The sequence below is a fragment of the Coregonus lavaretus genome (genome assembly GCF_964263955.1).
Source record: "Coregonus lavaretus genome assembly, chromosome: 6".
Lineage (NCBI taxonomy): Eukaryota > Metazoa > Chordata > Actinopteri > Salmoniformes > Salmonidae > Coregonus > Coregonus lavaretus.
This window is the reverse complement of record NC_139993.1, coordinates 8,439,150-8,459,062: the sequence shown is the minus strand read 5'-3', so window position 1 is coordinate 8,459,062 and position 19,913 is coordinate 8,439,150. Positions and strand designations below refer to the sequence as shown.

The 19,913-nt window shown below is 41.5% G+C and overlaps 1 protein-coding gene and 1 pseudogene across 2 annotated transcripts; both read left to right on the top strand.

Annotated features, from left to right (window-relative positions):
• The first annotated feature begins 891 nt into the window (after positions 1-891).
• LOC311130677 (NLR family CARD domain-containing protein 3-like) lies at positions 892-9,151 on the top strand (annotated as a pseudogene). The gene is made up of 5 exons (XR_014615333.1): positions 892-2,868; positions 6,910-7,077; positions 7,196-7,369; positions 7,496-7,542; positions 8,156-9,151. The product of XR_014615333.1 is annotated as an NLR family CARD domain-containing protein 3-like (transcript).
• A 5,661-nt stretch (positions 9,152-14,812) lies between these two features.
• On the top strand, positions 14,813-19,422 carry LOC311130539 (F-box only protein 48-like). Its single transcript, XM_084163300.1, has 3 exons — positions 14,813-14,890; positions 18,238-18,576; positions 18,790-19,422. Exons 2-3 carry the CDS (start codon positions 18,280-18,282, stop codon positions 18,949-18,951), a joined length of 459 nt encoding a protein of 152 aa, XP_084019426.1. The 5' UTR covers positions 14,813-14,890; positions 18,238-18,279; the 3' UTR covers positions 18,952-19,422.
• Positions 19,423-19,913: the final 491 nt, after the last annotated feature.

Below are 19,913 nucleotides of genomic sequence, written 5' to 3'. Positions count from 1 at the left end.
ATTTCACAACAGGGAGCTTCTGTCCATCCCACCATCAGTGCTGAGACAGGAGGCCATGTTATTTCCCCTGCACTCACTGGCTGCCATATTGATGGTCCAGTTAACATCAACATCCGTGTGAACTCTCCAAGTGCTGGTGAATAATATCATATCATGTTTCATTCTGATTATATTATTGTACACATTTATTACTATTCTATTTCTCTTTCACAATTCAGTTCAAATTGTTATGATGTAAGATGTTTGGGCGGGATGACAATCTTATCCCTTAAGTAATCAGAACGTCATTTCTAATAGGAGAAAATACCTTAGAGCAACAGCATAACTTCGCTTCAGATGAAAACCTCTTATCTACAAAACAGAAACTTTTCTGGAAATGGAAAAAACTGCCATATTTTCCCATTAACGAGCATACAATTATACAACTTCAGAAGCTATTTAGAATACATTTTCTTGGTTTTAGTGTCATGAAATGTTCAGAGTACATTGAGGGGATTACTGCTTTCAATAATAAATAAATAAAATAGTTACCATGTTTTCATCCGACAGCGATGATAATCTATAATGAATATGTTACTGTTAGAGTGCTACATAGAAACCTTACTCTTTCTGTTTTAGGAGAGGTTGGTGTTGAGGAATCAGCAGAGAAAACATCTACTAGTCAGGCTGCTTCTCCAGCCAACAGCCTTGAGACTGAAGGCCTTGTTATTGCCCCAGCAAACCCTGCTGTAAACTCTACAGAAGATGGAAAATAATAAGAGACACAAAATAAAAGTGAAATAATTGAATAATTTCTGTTTGAAAAGCTTTTGGTAAATATGTTTTTTTTGCTTGTCTTAAACTGTGGTTGGATTGAATTTGAAACTCATATTTTGAATTCATTACTAGGTTTCTCAGATGGGTATGTTAAGATGTGCCAACAAAAACTAAAATCTAATCTGTGGAAGAACTGTCAACGTGTATTTGATGGAGTGGCTAAGCAAGGCGTTAAAAAACTGCTCAATGAGATCTACACAGAGCTCTACATCAAAGAGGGTGGAAGTGGAGAGGTCGATCTTGAACATGAGGTGAGACAGATCGAGACGGCATCCAGGAAACGACCAAATGTAATAACATTTTTAAAACCTTACCCGTAGAAGACAACCAAATCAGAACTGTGTTAACAAAAGGAGTTGCTGGAATTGGAAAAACAGTATATGTGCAGAAGTTCATTCTGGATTGGCTGGAAGGGGAAGCAAACCAGGATGTCCAATTCATCTTTCCACTCCCTTTTCGGGAGCTGAATTTAATGACTCGGGAAAAACACAGTTTGGTAGATATTCTTCATGAATGTATCGAAGATGCAAAAGGGATTGAAAAATATTTTCTCAACCGCCTTTTTATGACATTGAAAGGATCAGGAAACAACAGTGAGAGCAAGTACAAAGTTTTGATTGTCCTTGATGGTCTGGATGAGTTTCGCATGCCTCTAGACTTCCAGAGCAAGAATTGGAAGTATGATGTCACAGAGTCAACCTCTGATGTGCTGCTGACGAACCTCATCAAGGGGAATCTGCTTCCCTCTGTCCGCCTGTGGATAACCTCTCGACCAGCTGCATCTAATCAAATTCCTCCTAGGTATGTTGACCTGGTGACAGAGGTACGAGGGTTCAATGACCCACAGAAGGAAGAGTACTTCAGGAAGAGAATCAGTGATGAGAACCTGGCCAGCAGAATCATAATATAATAATAATATGCCATTTAGCAGACGCTTTTATCCAAAGCAACTTACAGTCATGCGTGCATACATTTTTGTGTATGGGTGGTCCCGGGGATCGAACCCACTACCCTGGCGTTACAAGCGCCGCGCTCTACCAGCTGAGCTACAGAGGACCACTCACACATAAAGACATCAAGGAGCATTTACATCATGTGCCACATACCAGTCTTCTGTTGGATTTCTGCTACAGTTCTAGAGAAAATGGGCGAAGAAGAGATTAGAGAGATGCCAAAGACCCTAACTCAAATGTACACACAGTTTGTGGTTGTCCAGGCTAAACAGATGAATGTGAAGTATTATGGGAAAAGTGAGACAGATGCTCACTGGAATCCAAAGATCATACTGTCACTAGGAAAATTGGCTTTTCGGCAGCTTGAGAAAGGTCATCAGATTTTCTATGCAGCAGACCTGAAGAAGTGTGGCATTGATATCAGAGAAGCCTCAGTGTACTCAGGAGTGTGCACAGAAATATTTAGTGAGGACTTTGGTTTGTATCAGGAGAAGGTGTACTGCTTTGTGCATCTGAGTATTCAGGAGTTTCTTGCTGCTTTATATGTGTTCCTCATATTCAACAACAACAATGTGAATCTAATGGCGAAACAGCAATCCATCATCAGACAATTGCAGATCATGTTCAGATATAAACCTGCCATCACCATCCACAAGTGTGCAGTGCATAAGGCCTTACAGAGTGAGACTGGACACCTAGACCTTTTTCTCAGTTTCCTTCTTGGTCTATCAGTGGAGTCCAATCAGAATCGTTTACGAGGTCTACTGACACAAACAAGAAGCAGTTCACAGAGCAATGACGAAACAGTCAAGTACGTTAAGAAGAAGATCAGCGAGAATTCCTCTCCAGAGAGGTGCATCAATCTTTTCCATTGTCTGAATGAACTGAATGATTATACTCTTGTGGATGAGATCCAAAGCTAGCTGAGCTCAGGAAAACTCTCCAGAGAAGAACTCTCACCTGACCAGTGGTCAGCTCTGGTCTTTGTGTTGCTGACTTCAGAAGAGGACCTGGATGTGTTTGAACTCAAGAAATACTCCAGATCAGAGGAAGGTCTGCTGAAGCTGCTGCCATTGGTCAAAGCCTCTAGAACTGCTAGGTAAGTACATGGATATTTAAATACTAATAATCCGACAGAAATATTATTTTTACACAAATTTTTTTAATTCATTACTATTCTCAAATGACTTGATTAATTTAAATAAAATAAAATGTGTCACATTCGCCGAATACAACCGGTATAGACTTTACCGTGAAATTCTAGCGTATAAGCCCTTCCCAACGATTCAGAGTAAAAAATAGTAACGAGGAATAAAATACACAAGAATTAAGCTATATACAGGGAGTACCAGTACCAGATCAATGTGCAGTGGTATGCGGTGACGTAGATATGTACATAAAGGCAGGGTAAAGTGTCTAGGCATCAGAACAGATAATAATGAGAGTAAAAATAAAGAACATAGTAGCAGCAGCATATGATGTGTGAAAGTGTGTGTGATGTGTGTGTATGTAGTGTGTGAATGTGTGTGGATTTTGTGTGAGAGTGTCAGTGTAGTGTATGTGAGTGAGTGAGTGAGTGTGTATATAGTGTGTATACATAGTCTTGTGAGTGTGCATAGAGTCAGTGCAAGATAGGGTCAATGCAGATAGTCCGGGTCACCATTTAATTAACTATTTAGCAGTCTCATGGCTATTTAGAAGTCTTATGGCTTGGGGTCTTAGAAGCTGTCTCGGAGCCTGTTGGTCCGGTACCGTTTGCCGGAAGGTACCAGAGTGAACTGTCTATACAGTTGAAGTCGTACGTTTACATACACCTTAGCCAAATACATTTAAACTCAGTTTTTCACAATTACTGACATTTAATCCTAGTAGAAATTCCCTGTCTTAGGTCAGTTAGGATCACCACTTTATTTTAAGAATGTGAAATGTCAGAATAATAGTAGAGAGAATGATTTATTTCAGCTTTTATTTCTTTCATCACATTCCCAGTGGGTCAGAAGTTTACATATACTCAATTAGTATTTGGTAGCATTGCCTTTAAATTGTTTAACTTGGGTCAAACGTTTCAGGTAGCCTTCCACAAGCTTCCCACAATAAGTTGGGTGAATTTTGGCCCATTCCTCCTGACATAGCTGGTGTAACTGAGTCAGGTTTGTAGGCCTCCTTGCTCGCACACGCTTTTTCAGTTCTGCCCACCAATTTTTTATAGGATTGAGGTCAGGGCTTTGTGATGGCCACTCCAATACCTTGACTTTGTTGTTCTTAAGCCATTTTGCCACAACTTTGGAAGCATGCTTGGGGTCATTGTCCATTTGGAAGACCCATTTGCGACCAAGCTTTAACTTCCTGACTGATGTCTTGAGATGTTGCTTCAATATATCCACATAATTTTCCTTCCTCATGATGCCATCTATTTTGTGAAGTGCACCAGTCCCTCCTGCAGCAAAGCATCCCCACAGCATGATGCTGCCACCCCCGTGCTTCACGGTTGGGATGGTGTTCTTCGGCTTGCAAGCATTCCCCTTTTTCCTCCAAACATAACGATGGTCATTATGGCCAAAAAGTTCTATTTTTGTTTCACCAGACCAGAAGATATTTCTCAAAAAAGTACGATCTTTGTCCCCATGTGCAGTTGCAAACCGTAGTCTGGCTTTTTTTATGGTGGTTTTGGAGCAGTGGCTTCTTCCTTGCTGAGCGGCCTTTCAGGTTATGTCGATATAGGACTTGTTTTACTGTGGATATAGGTACTTTTGTACCTGTTTCCTCCAGCATCTTCACAGGGTCCTTTGCTGTTGTTCTGGGATTGATTTGCACTTTTTGCACCAAAGTACGTTCATCTCTAGGAGACAGAACGCGTCTCCTTCCTGAGCGGTATGACGGCTGCGTGGTCCCATGGTGTTTATACTTGTGTACTATTGTTTGTACAAATGAACGTGGTACCTTCAGGCGTTTGGAAATTGCTCCCAAGGATGAACCAGACTTGTGGAGGTCTACAATTATTTTTCTGAGGTCTTGGCTGATTTCTTTTGATTTTCCCATGATGTCAAGCAAAGAGGCACTGAGTTTGAAGGTAGGCCTTGAAATACATCCACAGGTACACCTCCAATTGACTCAAATGATGTCAATTAGCCTATCAGAAGCTTCTAAAGCCATGCCATCATTTTCTGGAATTTTCCAAGCTGTTTAAAGGCACCGTCAACTTAGTGTATGTAAACTTCTGACCCACTGGAATTGTGATACAGTGAATTATAAGTGAAATAATCTGTCTGTAAACAATTGTTGGAAAAATTACTTGTGTCATGCACAAAGTACATGTCCTAACCGACTTGCCAAAACTATAGCTTGTTAACAAGAAATGTGTGTAGTGGTTGAAAAACAAGTTTTAATGACTCCAACCTAAGTGTATGTAAACTTCCGACTTCAACTGTAGCTTGGGTGGCTGAAGTCTTTGGCAATTTTTCGGGCCTTCCTCTGACACCGCCTGATATAGATGTCCTATTAGCAGGGAGCTCGGCCCCAGTGATGTACTGGGCCATCTGCAATACCCTCTGTAGCGCTTTGTGGTCAAGGGTGGTGCATTAGCCATACCAAGCGGTGATGCAGCCAGTCAAGATGCTCTTAATGGTGCAGTTGTAGAATTTTCTGAGCGGTGATTTCAGTCTCCTGAAAGGGAAGAGGCGCTGTCGTGCCCTCTTCATGACTGTGTGGGGGTGTGTGGACCATGTTAAGTCCTTAGTGATGTGGATGCCAAGTAACTTGAAGCTTTCAACCCACTCCACTACGGCCCCATCGATGTGGATGGGGCATGCTCTCCCCTCTTTCTCCTGTAGTCCACGATCAGCTCCTTTGTCTTACTGACGTTGAGGGAGAGGTTGATGTCTTGGCACCACACTGCCAAGTCTCTGCCCTCCTCCCTATAGGCTGTCTCATCACCAATTGGTGATAAGGCTTACCACCGTTGTGTCGTCAGCAAACTTGATGATGGTGCTGGAGTCGTGCATGGCAACGCAGTCATGGGTAAACAGGGAGTACAGGACAGGACTAAGCATGCACCCCTGAGGGGCCCCAGTGTTGAGGGTAAGCGAGGCGGAGGTGTTGTTGCCTACCCTCACCACCTGGGGACGGCCCGTCAGGAAGTTCAGGATCCATTTGCAAAGTGAGGTGTTCAGTCCCAGGGAGGGTACAATGGTGTTGAATGCTGAGCTGTAGTCTATGAACAGCATTCTCACATAGTTATTTCCCCTCTTGTCGAGGTGGGAGAGGGCAGTGTGAAGTGCATTTGAGATTGCGTCATCTATGGATCTGTTGGGGCGGTATGCGAATTCGAGTGGGTGTCTGGGATGATGGTGTTGATGTGTGTCATGACCAGCCTTATAGTCATTTAGGCAGGTTACTTGGAGTTCTTGGGAACAGGGACAATGGTGGTCAGCTTGAAACACGTTGGGATTACAGACTGGGACAAGGAGAGATTGAAAATGTCCATGAAGACACTTGCCAGCTGGTCTGCATATGCTCTGAGAACGCACTCTGGTATTCCGTCTGGCCCGGCGGCCTTGCGAGTGTTAACCTGTTTAAAAGTTTTACTCTCATCAGCCACGGAGAGAGATCACACAGTCATCTGGAACAACAGGGGCTTTCATGCAAGACTCTGGTGTTGCTTTCCTTGAAGCGAGAATAAAAGGCATTTAGCTCGTTTGGGAGTTCTGTGTCACTGGGCATCTCACGGCTGGGTTTGTAATCCGTTATCGTCTGCAAGCCCTGCCACATCCGAAGAGTGTCGGAGCCTGTATAATAAGATTCCACCTTCCTCCTGTATTGTCCTTTTGCATGTTTGATGTCTCGTCGGAGGTCGTAGAGGGCTTTCTTGTATGCGTCCATGTCCAGGTCCGATTCCTTGTAAGCGGTAGCTCTAGCCTTTAGCCCAGAACGGATATTGCCTGTAATCCATGGTTTTTGGTTTGGATACGTTCGTATAGTCACTGTGGGGACGACGTCGTCTATGCACTTATTGATGAAGCCTGTGACTGATGTGGTAAACTCCTCAATGCTATTGGATGATTCCCAGTCTGTACTAGCAAAACAGTCTTGTTAGTGTTTTTGTTGAAACCTGTTATGATTTTCTTTTTTACACATAATTTAGACTGAACCATTGTAACCTCTCAGAAGGATGCTGTGAAGTGTTGGCCTCAGCTCTCAACTCCTCTTACCTGAGAGAGCTGGACATGAGTGACAATGACCTGCAGGATTCAGGAGTAAAGCTACTCTCTGCTGGACTGGAGAATCCACACTGGAAACTGGAAACACTAAGGTCAGTATTCCTGTATTTGTTGAATATCATGTGAAAGACAAAAATACCATATGCTTCTGCCATTTTCTGTATTCACTAAATGGTAGCAGTGTGTGAAATCTTGATCTACTCTCTACAGGCTGTCAGGCTGCCTGATCACAGAGGAGGGCTGTGTTTCTCTCGACACAGCTCTGAGGTCAAACCCCTCACACCTGAAAGAGCTGGATCTGAGCCACAATCACCTAGGAGACACCGGAGTGAGACTGCTTTCTGCTGGACTGGAGGATCCACACTTGAAACTGGAGAAACTCAAGTATGTAGAGGGTTTGTATAAATCCCTATTAAGAAATTATACCATTATTCTGAGTTATGCGTTGTGCATGCGTGCGCATATATGCGTCACTCAATCAATTCCTGTTCTTACTTTCTATCTCTACAGTATGGAAAATGGTGGAGAGTGCAGGATCAAACCTGGGCCTAAAAAATGTGAGTGTTGACTGCCGTGAAGAATAAGCGTGTATTCCACGTTGACTCAAATGTTGGATCTCATTCTATGGAAGCAGAAATCAGAGCTCAATGGGTTATAAGCAGTACATTATATTTACAGTGTAGCACAGTCAGAATTTCAAGTCAAGTAACTACAAAAGTAGCCTAACACACACATTGCTGTAGAGCCATGGCTATCTTTCTCGTTTTGATCATGATATAACTATAACTATCAGACTACATGCAGCACATACCTCATACCTTTCATTACATCGTTTATTGATATGACTGTGGATTTTCATTGGTTATTTATGGTTTGTCATCATATGTTGCATCGAAGGACCTCTCATACTGCAAGAGCACTGCAGGAGCCCCAACAATAAGATGTGAGCTCTTTGCAGAGAACTCATCCAATTCACCACTATGCTGTGAATTACAACTGTATTCCAGGATACAGTGTTTGTGGCATGTTATCCACTGCTGCATGTAAATTAGTCATCGTTTCAATGAACATTGCTGCAGTTTACAACTGGGGATTTTGTGTGTGCTTCTCTCCCATGTGTTTTCTGTTCATATGCTAGTAATAAGACACACCCTGATGTTTCACTCGCAGGTAAGAGGGTGCACAGTGAAGTGGAAAATACACCTCTTGATGATTTGTAAAATACGTATTGTGTCCTGATCCCCACCAGATGCTTGTGAGCTCACACTGGACCCAAACACAGCACACAGACTCCTCTCGCTGTCTCAGGAGAACAGAAAGGCGACATGGTTGGAGGAGCAGCCGTATCCTAATCACCCAGAGAGATTTGAACAAAGGGAAATTGTGCTGTGTAGAGAGGCTCTGTCTGGACGCTGTTACTGGGAAGCAGAGTGGTCTTTTAAGTCTTACATGGGAATGACATATAAAGGAATCAACAGGAACAGGGGGGATGATGACGGTGTGCTTGGAGCCAATGACAAGTCCTGGAGTCTGCACTGCTCTGATAAAATGTACTCTGCCTCCCACAATAAGAGTGCCACTGACATACCTTTCCCCTCCTCCGGCTCCCACAAAGTAGGAGTGTATCTGGACTGGCCGGCCGGCACTCTGTCCTTCTACAGTGTCTCCTCTGACACACTGACCCACCTGCACACATTCCACACCACGTTTACTGAGCCCCTCTATGCAGGGTTTTGGCTTGTTGAGTGCAACACCTGTGTCCCTGTGTAAGGTAAAATAGCTTCCTGTGTCCTGTGGAGTCTTCTTCAAGGAGTTCAAACTCCTATTCAAGGAGTTCAAACTCCTATTAAATGCATAGTCCCTGTGCCCAAGAAGGCCAAGGTAACCTGCCTAAATGACAGTGGTGTAAAGTACTTAAGTAAAAATACTTAAAATACTACTTAAGTAGTATTTATATTTTGGAAAACTTTTACTTTTACTTCACTACATTCCTAAAGAAAATAATGTACTTTTTACTCCATACACCCAAAAGTACTCGTTACATTTTGAATGCTTAACAGAACAGGAAAATGGTCAAATTCACGCACTTATCAAGAGAACATCCATGGCCATCCCTACTACACACATGCTTTGTTTGTAAATTATGTTGGAGTGTTGGAGTGTGCCCCTGGATATCCATAATAATAAAAAACAAGAAAATGGTGCCGTCTGGTTTGCTTAATATATTAGGAATTTGAAATGGTTTATACTCTTACTTTTGATACTTAAGTATTTTTTTGCAATTACATTGACATGCCATACTCTTTTTGTCCAGACAGGATCAGATACATGGTCTACACATACTGAGACAGAGGGGCGCTGTTTGGCTCGCTCGGATGCTTTCTCCGGTGATAGTTTCAGCAGAGAGGAAGAGGCAAAGCGAGAAGGCTCACTCTCGCCAAAATCTGTCCAGAATAAACCTAATGCATTTTTATGGGCATATTATGCAGACCTAAGCTTGTAGCCTGCCTTCCCGCCTTTGGGACAACAACAGAGATGATCTGAGATTGATGCGTCTCAGTCAAATTAATGATCAATATTTCAATATTTTATTTTGACGGGCAAGGAGGTATGGTAGGGTGGGCCAGGTACCCTAAGGCCCGCCCATAATGCCCACCCTGTTCGTTAGCATTTTGGCATGTTTATCTAGATTTAGAACATAAAACAACATTTATAAAGCAAACATTATCCGTTAGGTCTAGAACAGCAAATACTTCAATTGTTTAAGCGTATGTTGCAGAACAGTGATTACAATATTTTTGCAGAATATTGAAAAGAAAAATGATATTAAGGGGGTTAGCCATCAATGACGGAGTTGACAAGCCGCTGACGGAGTTGACAACAGATACACAAAACAGACATATTTTTGCCTTCAAAAAATAAAGGTTCAATACAAACATTTGTAAATATGGAAAATGATTAATTTAAAAATCCCAATAAAAACATAGCCATTCTTTCAGCACTCTGATGGAGTTGACGTTAGACAGAAATCTGACTGAGTTTATGTTTTACGGAGTGGTATACACAGTTGCTATTTAGTTTTTCCTCAGTTGCTTTATGACTCTAAAACCTAATTAAATGTAACATATTTTTACCAAAATTCATATTCTATTTTAATCTATCAGGCAGATGGAGTTGACCGTTTATGGTTGTGACCATGGTGATTCCAATATTGTTTGTTTAAATCTACCAAAAGTAGAGAACTTTACAGACCATGAGTGGTCTTGTTGCACTACATGTAATGGGGACATGAATAAGGGGTCCTTATGGTATAGCTGACCCTGCTCATTCCTGATTAATTTAGGATTTTAGACAAATCTGATGGAGTTGACCAAATCTCCTGACATATCTTTTAGGAATCAAAGTTTGTATCTCTCTCTCTCACACAGTATCCAGATAACTGATTACTGGAATGTGTGATAGAATAATACTACTGCAGCCATGTCTGGTATCTGAAGAAGACTGATGCTATCTATATGGATGGATGTATGATCTCTGTGGTAACTTGTCTGGATTTATCCGGAAAGATTTATCCATATTTTGTTTTATTATGTTTTGACATCTCCTTTTGTCTAGTATTCAGCCCAACTAAGAAGCTTCAATTGCTGGAGGACACTGAATCCAGCAAATATCTATTTGAGGATCAACCATCCATCAATTCTTGAGTAAGCAATATCTTCACTGTATAATGCTGAATAGTCTTGATACATTTCAATGTTAAAAAAATTACTCTAAACATTAACACTACAATTAAAAAGGCTGCTGCAGTTGTGGCTATCTCCAGCGATGCAAAAACTGATGTCAAGGAAATGTAGACCTGGAGCAAGGTTGTGGGACGAAATACCCCAAAGGAGACTGTTTTACCTATTTTTATCATGGAGAGAGAAATCCTGACAAAGGAGGAGGCCATAGCCAACCCCATTAAGGAGGAGGAGCGCTACCACAGTCACATATATTAAATTCATCCAAACCAGTTGAGGTCAGTACAGAGAGTATGTGCACTCTGGCGTATATATCTTCTCAGTAAGGAAGCAAGGACAAAGCTTCTGATCAGAGGAATAACAGTCAGACATTGACCAGAACTCAATTAAAGTGTTGGGTTCTAGCTTGAAATATACTTATTCATGTTACCATACTAGAACTTATTGATTACTTTACATGTATAATGAATGTATATGTTGGGGTGCATGGAAGATGGATAGAACATAGGTGTATGGAAAGTTACTGAGTGAGACAAGGGGGAGTGCAGAAAGTTTACATTCTGTCAAGCATGTTATTGTTAAATATCATGGCTCCTAAGGAGGGAGGCAAAGGGAAACAGTCTGGTTTCAGTCACTGATAAGGTAGGACAGCCGTGGAGTAGGGAGGAGCGAGGAATTCGGCACAGGATCAGATGGAGTGAGAAGGAACAGTCCTATTACACACACATATACTTCAACGCCCACGAAGGTTCTAGCATCAGGCAGGGCCATGACTACACCAGTGAGAGGAACCAATTAAGTTCCTGACTAGCAACAGAGATATATTGGCTGTCTAGATGTGCAAGGAGTTGACTCCGCCTAGTAGGAGAGTATAAATATATGTGCTTGTGTAACCATGTCTTTGTCTTTTGCTGCTGTATGAAAAATGTATGCACTCACTAACTGTAAGTCGCTCTGGATAAGAGCATCTGCTAAATTACTTAAATGTAAATTACCTAGTGGGGTGAATAAACTTGGTTTGAGCTTTGTCTAGTTTTTACTCTGTTTGTTCAGAACCTAACACAAGTTACAATTAAAGAACTACCTGAAATCAGCAGATGATAGTGTTGTGACTGAGTTTCTGGCTAAAGCTGGATGTAAGATGGTGGGGAGGGTGATGAGGCTCATGATTAGATACAAGGGTCAACTCACAAACTGCTCCAATGGAGATTGTTTTGTATATGTTGAAGAAGCACCCATCACTCCCATAACACGGTCTGTAAAGATTGGCCCTCACTGGATCAAAGTATTTTATGGTGGACAAGGCCCTGCACGTAAACAGGACTGGCAGACACATTCCCACTGTAGAGGGGTCAGGAGATAGTACAGTCGGGAGATAGTACAGTCCTACTACACTGGAAAGCATAAGGTGCATAGAGGAAACTTTTTCACACTATGTGCAGGACAACAATCCTGTCCCCATGAGTAGGGCAGAGTGCCTTGCAAAAGTATTCATCCCCGTTGGCGTTTTGCCTATTTTGGATTTTTATTTGGATTTCATGTAATGGACATACACAAGTAGTCCAAATTGGTGAAGTGAAATTTAAAAAATAACTTATTTCAAAAAATTCTAAAAAATTAATAACTGAAAAGTGGTGTGTGCATATGTATTCATCCCCTTTGCTATGAAGCCCCTAAATAAGATCTGGTGCAACCAATTACCTTCAGAAGTCACATAATTAGATAAATGAAGTCCACCTGTGTGCAATCTAAGTGTCACATGATCTCAGTATATATACACCTGCTCTGAAAGGCCCCAGAGTCTGCAACACCACTAAGCAAGGGGCACCACCAAGCAAGCGGCACCATGAAGACCAAGGAGCTCTCCAAACAGGTCAGGGACAAAGTTGTGGAGAAGTACAGATCAGGGTTGGGTTATAAAAAAATATCAGAAACTTTGAATATCCCACGGAGCACCATTAAATCCATTATTAACAAATGGAAAGAATATGGCACCACAACCAACCTGCCAAGAGAGGGCCGCCCACCAAAACTCACGGACCAGGCAAGGAGGGCATTAATCAGAGAGGCAACAAAGAGACCAAAGATAACCCTGAAGGAGCTGCAAAGCTCCACGGCGGAGATTGGAGTATCTGTCCATAGGACCACTTAAAGCCGTACACTCTAAAGAGCTGGGCTTTACGGAAGAGTGGCCAGAAAAAAGCCATTACTTAAAGAAAAAAATAAGCAAACACGTTTGGTGTTCGCCAAAAGGCATGTGGGAGACTCCCTAAACATATGGAAGAAGGTACTCTGGTCAGATGAGACTGAAATTGAGCTTTTTGGCCATCAAGAAAAACGCTATGTCTGGCGCAAACCCAACACCTCTCATCACCCCGAGATCACCATCCCCACAGTGAAGCATGGTGGTGGCAGCATCATGCTGTGGGGATGTTTTTCATCGACAGGGACTGGGAAACTGGTCAGAATTTAAGGAATGATGGATGGCGCTAAATACAGGGAAATTCTTGAGGGAAACCTGTTTCAGTCTTCCAGAGATTTGCGACTGGGACTGAGGTTCACCTTCCAGCAGGACAATGACCCTAAGCATACTGCTAAAGCAACACTCGAGTGGTTTAAGGGGAAACATTTAAATGTCTTGGAATGGCCTAGTCAAAGCCCAGTCCTCAATCCAATTGAGAATCTGTGGTATGACTTAAAGATTGCTGTACACCAGCGGAACCCAAACAACTTGAAGGAGCTGGAGCAGTTTTGCCTTGAAGAATGGGCAAAAATCCCAGTGGCTAGATGTGCCAAGCTTATAGAGACATACCCCAAGAGACTTGCAGCTGTAATTGCTGCAAAAGGTGGCTCTACAAAGTATTGACTTTGGGGAGGTGAATAGTTATGCACGCTCAGGTTTTCAGTGTTTTTGTCTTATTTCATGTTTGTTTCACAATAAAAAATATTTTGCATCTTCAAAGTGGTAGGCATGTTGTGTAAATCAAATGATACAAACTATTTTAATTCCAGGTTGTAAGGCAACAAAATAGGAAACATGCCAAGGGGAGTGAATACTTTCGCAAGCCACTGTATTTTCAAATACCTGGGTTAAATGTATAGGAATGTATTTGAGTCAGTGTATTTGATGTTACACAAATGTATTCATCTCAAAGAGTTTCTATTTTGAGTTCGTTTTGCATAGTCCTGTGCCCCATTTGAGAGGAGTTTGCACATTTTAATTTAGACCATTCCATTGGCCCTAAAGTGAAAACTCCACTAATCCGGGGCACCGTGAGATGCAAATCGAACTCGCCCTAGCTCTCGCTGCTCATGTTGAGCATGTACCCATGTGCCGGCCCATAAACTATGACTACGTCATCGTCATACGTAAACAAGATTACTACAAACCCATGACAGGATTAAACAGATGGGTATACAGATAAGATTTACTTGGAATCCCAGCCCATGTGGGGTGGAGGGGAACGAGGCAGAAGATGAACTGGCTAAACAAGCAATTAGTAGTGGGGAAGTTGATGTTGAAGTTCCAATGAGCAAGGCAGAGGCAAAAAGACTGACATATACAGTGATGGTGCAGAGATGGCAGGAGCAGTGGAATAGAGATAATAAGGGAAGGCATATACAGTATTTCAAGTACAGAGGAAAGTCGGTGAGGGGAGGGAAGGACGGCAGGAAGGGACAGAAGAGAGGAGGCTATTTTTACAAGATTAAGGGTGGGACACAGCCAGTTGAATAAGACATTAAATGTGATAGGAAAGCATCCAACAGGAAAGTGTGATTATTGTCAGGAAACAGAGACCGTGGAGCATGTATTGCTACAGTGTGGCCAGTATCAGATGGAAAGAGAGAGGATGAGATCTAGTATGAGGGAGAAGGGGATACAGGAAATTAGTTTAAATAGTATATTGAGTAGAACGTCATTAGATATAGTCTCAAATAGTTTGTTATCTTTTTTAAGAGCAACGGGGCTGGCAGGTAGGATTTAGTTTCTCCCTGTCTCTGCCCCACACTCCAGGACAGTAGGTGGCGGTAATGCACCATAACGTTGGATGCCAACTGCAGATAAACCCCACTGAGAAGAAGAAGAAGAAGTAAACAAGATTTTTAACTGAAAGGAGTGATATTTAAACCGTGTGCTGTGAAGGAGGTTGACACATTATTTGGGGTAGGTAAATGATTGGTTCTTTCATACTCTTATCTGAACAGATAATACAATCAGGAATGCATAGTGATGGGGAAACGAAGCTTCATGTGAAGCATTGAGGCTTTCCTGCCTATTGTGTAGGTTCATTACGCGAGGCTTTGATCAACACTGTGTAACGTTTCACTAGTCAATGAGAGAATTGAAAAATTATTCCGTAGTTGTTAATTTTCTCGAAATGTAAAAGAAAGGCACAACCTAGATTTGAGCCAATGTTTTATGTAGTTGAACATATTAGTACTCCAATCTCGTGAAAGCGACAAACTGACACGTTTGAATTTTCGTCAAACACAACTTTATATCGAAGGAGTGAGTGCCTTTGAGTCAGGATTGCCAGGTTCAGCAAAGATGTCTAGCCCAAGACATTTTCCATCAATGGATTTCGATTTAACTTGTTTTGACTGCTATGATTAAGCAATAAGGCCCGAGGAGGTGTGGTATATGGACAATATACCGCGGCTAAGGGCTGTTGTCGGGACATAGCCCTTAGCCGTGGTATATTGGCCATATACCACAAAGAACAGCCCTTAGCCGTGGTATATTGGCCATATACCACAAACCCCTGAGGTACCTTATAAACTGCTTACCAACGTAATTAGAACATAAAAAGTAAGTTTTTGTCATTTCTGTAGTACACGTCTGATATACCAATCAGCATTCAGGGCTCAAACCACCTAGTTTATAATTGTAAATAAATCCTGTTTGCACATGTGCGTAGCTATTGATACATCCGACAGGAGAGTTTGAGTGATAAAAGTTGGACAGAGGATCTCGAAATCTCTGTGCAAGAAACACTTGGACGAACTTCAAAAAACGAATGTTGGGCTATTTTCTGGAAATTGTGCCGTTATTATGTGCCAGATGTTAAGACTACAAACCGTTATAAATGGCCTATTTTCGAGATTTGAATTGGCTACTGACTAAAATCAGGGTTTATAACTTTGCCATGGTTTGCTGAGCTAGATGCAGGTAGCCTATAGGCTCTGATGTGGAGAATGATACATTTGTGATAGAGCTGTGACCATGATCACAATTGATAACTTCCAATTTAATTAACTAAACATGGTCATTAATAATTGCATAATAACACAAGGCTACAACATTATAGGCTATTGTAGGCTATTTATTAAATCAATTTGGCAGCTCCAGGTAGGCTACACAAGAGGCAGAAATGGATTTGCAATGACTCCAGTGATATCACCATTTCAATATATTTATTGTATCAAATGTTAGGCTACAGTAGCCTGCAAAGGCATCTAAATTAATAGCCTACTTGATGCAAATGTAGCCTATCATTCTCCACATTTAATGTAATTTTCATTGTGGACTTTTTCCCCATAACACAAGCACGCGAGGGAGTTCCATAACTTCCATTTCAAATTTCCACTCGTGCAGCGCTCCAGACCCTAGAACTGAGCATGAGTAAAACCCTTCGTTTGCTACTGTTATCCAAAAGAAAAGTCGACATTAGAATGCAGTTTACTTTAAACCACCTCTATGCAAATTTATTTAAAGAGCTCTAGTGCGCCTAAAGTTGTTTTTTCCAATGCTTTGTTGCCATTATATCAGTTATTGCGTGTTAATATGTTTTATGGAAAAAGGGATGTCTCCATAATGACCAATCTAAATAGCCTACCTACAACTAGTAAAAAGTTGGCACGATGTGTGCGGGTGCTGCTCTGTCTCCGTGACATGCTGACCACAGCGCTCGCGTTACGTGCGCGAGCGTTGCAAAAGAAATGTAAACATACATGTTAATCAATCATTTCATCCAAACTGCTCGCGTGCGTCAAAGAGCCGTCTGCGTAGCCAGGCGCTAAAATAGAACTTGCTTCTATTTTTGATGCGCTGCAAGTCCCGCCTCTCCCATCTCCTCATTGGTTTTTAGGAGCATACACCCACATGGGTGATTGAAAGATGAACTGAGGTCCACACTCCAGTCCAGTTGGTGGTGGTAATGCACCTTAAAGTTGGTTGCCAACCGTCATATAAAGTCAGAAGAAGAAGAAGAAGACTGAAGGAGGAGAGATTACTAGAAACTAACTAGGTTTACCCTTTTATCTGCAGATTAATTGTCGGAGTAGAGGACCTTGTGCATTTCAGGTAAAATAACAACCCAATGTTTATATCCCAGGACAAATTAGCTAGCAACAGCAAGCTAGCTAGCTAAATTGCCATGAATGTTTCATGCATTTCGACCTGTCCCCAAATTAATATAGTTGATTCAGAGTTGGTTTTGATATTTCAACCTGCGTGTCCTGATCACGTCTGGTGTGGATGGACAAAATCAACATGTGTGCTATGGTGCACGTGGCTGCGTGTGCCCGGTCTAGTCAGCATGTGGCTCAGCTGCCTCTGCTCCAGCACTCTCTCAACCAGTGCTCTCAACGCATACACCCCTCCCGCTCTCCACCACTCACTCACTCACAGCAGCAGCAGGTCACAGTGAAATATATTTTTTTTTAAGAGAAATTCCAAGAAGGAGCACAAAAACCCGCCACCCGCAACCAATACATTTCTGTGATCTGGGATTTCTATTGGAGAAGCTGTTTCTGCCTACCATACTGTACCGTCTTTGACTGAGCTATAATAAAACCGAAACCAATCAGGTGGTTGTTAGACTAAATAAACATCATTGATCACGAACTTCTGATAAAGCGATTGATGCATCGGCACACTGCTTTGAAGTACACTGCTTAGAGATTTTTATGCATGCCTCGGAGCTCCGGGATCAAACGTAACATACGGGAATGCAATGTTCATATCTCGTCTAATAAAGCTTTACAATGTATTTGACACAACGAAATTGACAAAATATCAGCCAAACGTTACACCACGCCGAGTGCAATCGAGTCGGGCCTGACTAGCTATCTCAAGTATAAGTAGCTTGCTAGCTGCGCTCGTTTCACGCACCCGGTGTGGTATTAGCTGGCAGCATGCTTAATGCAAATGTTGGTGGTCAGTTAATTTACACAAATCATTAATGTTGCTAGCTAGATAGCTTACTTGCTACTTTGCATTCTAACCAAGAATAAGAGTGGCAAGTGCTTCTAGTTGTAAGCCATGAAGTCGACGTGTCCTAGCTAGCTAACGTTAAATGGCTAACAAAACCATGGCAAGCAAGCCCCAGAGCTAGTCTATTGCATTGACCTAGACCCATATATGGTCCTGTACAGAAACAACCCTGAGCACTAGGCATTTAGACCTGAATTAATTGAACAGGTAGCTAGGTATAGCCTTTATAATCATTGTTTTTGCTGCACCTTTCCCTCTCAGCAACACCACTTGCTCATTATAAAACTATTTCACAGGGCCACTGTTAAATCAAAGTGTGGGACACAGAACTATGCAGCATGTATGTCTCCAAAAGGAACTCCAATGCCTATTTTGTCTCTGAAAGAAGGCCCACTTCGACCTCTGCCACAGAGACATGCCCACACAACTTTGCCGAAATGCTGCCCACGGAAATGAGCTTGAAGATTTTCAGCGAACTGGACATTGACAGCTTATGTAGTGCATTGTTGACCTGCAAACTGTGGCACCACATCATTGAAGACAGCGACCACCTCTGGAGGAATCACTGCCTGACTGTGCAAGCTTTCTGTCAACAGGAGATTGATGGGGACATACAGAATGGACTGTCATGGAAGGTGGGACTGTTGGTTTTAAAATATCTTCACCTCAATTATGCTAGACTACTGGAATGCCTGCCTACAACATCATTGCCAGATCGCAAATATCATAGACGTATCATAGACATCACGTCCCCCCTTACGAAACATTAACACAATAATGCTATTTGGATGAGTGTCATTTATATCAATAACACATGCCTTTGTCATTACTTAATTATTTCATATTAGGTCACCCTGGTGCGGAACTACAGGAGAGGCTTTCTGAAGAGCGAATGGTTAAGGGGACGATACAGCAACATTCGTTCTGCTGATGAACTACTGCACAGGAACATGTGCTCATTGGATGTCGAGACTTGGGGCGAGATTCTGGAAGCAGAGCTGGAGAGATAGATGCAATGCTGTAAAGAGATATGAGTGAACTCTTTAGATTTTCTTTTATAATTATGTCTTAAGCACTTATTGATTTGTTTTATACCTTTATACTGTTTTTATATGTGATTATGGTTAATAATCACAAACTTGTATATATTTTTGGTTATACATTAATATATGGTAGGCTACATTCCAGGAAAATATAGATACCCTTTAAAGAATTCCTAAATCAGTGATACAATTGTTCCTTCATTACACTGAATAAAGTGGGGTCATTAAGATGTTCATTTGCATTTACATCTTTGTTTATAGTATAGCACTAAAGTGAAGCACTTTTGCTAGTTGTCAGTATTTATTAGCTATTTAAACACCTTTGGTTGACTTCTAATTTGAGTTATACTGTATATAATAATACTCATAATGCACTGTATCAGATATATAGGGCTGGAGCCCTATATTTGCTATTTGAATACATTTTTACATGACTGTTCATGTGTTCACTTTATGTACATCCATGCATGTTCATGTATTACTCACTCACTGTAGGCTATATCACCACGGATCACCATACATTCATTGAGAGACATCATGATTTTGATGCACAAACAAATCTGGTGTGGTGCATAATATCTCCAATAGTCTAATTAAATAATTGTAGTTAGTACCATAATTATAAAGACAAAGTAAATTGCCATATTTCAACTCTGCCACTGTATCAAAAGCCACATCCCCAAATTAAACAGCAATGAAACTTCGGGCTACACTTTTGAAGGTTCTTTAACAAAGTTCCACTATTTCAGCAGCCTGGACAGGGTCAATTCGAATCAATTGACAGACTTTCTAAGGTTTTGAACAAGATTAGGATTAGGATAGTTCACCCTCCATTGTTAATTGTTGTTTTATACACTGCTAAAAAAAATTTTGGGAACACTTAAACAACACAATGTAACTCCAAGTCAATCACACTTATGTGAAATCAA

What these genes read in the sequence shown, in the direction of transcription:
- LOC311130539 (XM_084163300.1), top strand. Translation starts at nt 18,280, where the DNA reads ATGTATGTCTCCAAAAGGAACTCCAATGCCTATTTTGTCTCTGAAAGA. An exon ending in AGAATGGACTGTCATGGAAG is followed by an intron (nt 18,577 to 18,789) that starts GTGGGACTGTTG and finishes ATTTCATATTAG; the next exon opens with GTCACCCTGGTGCGGAACTA.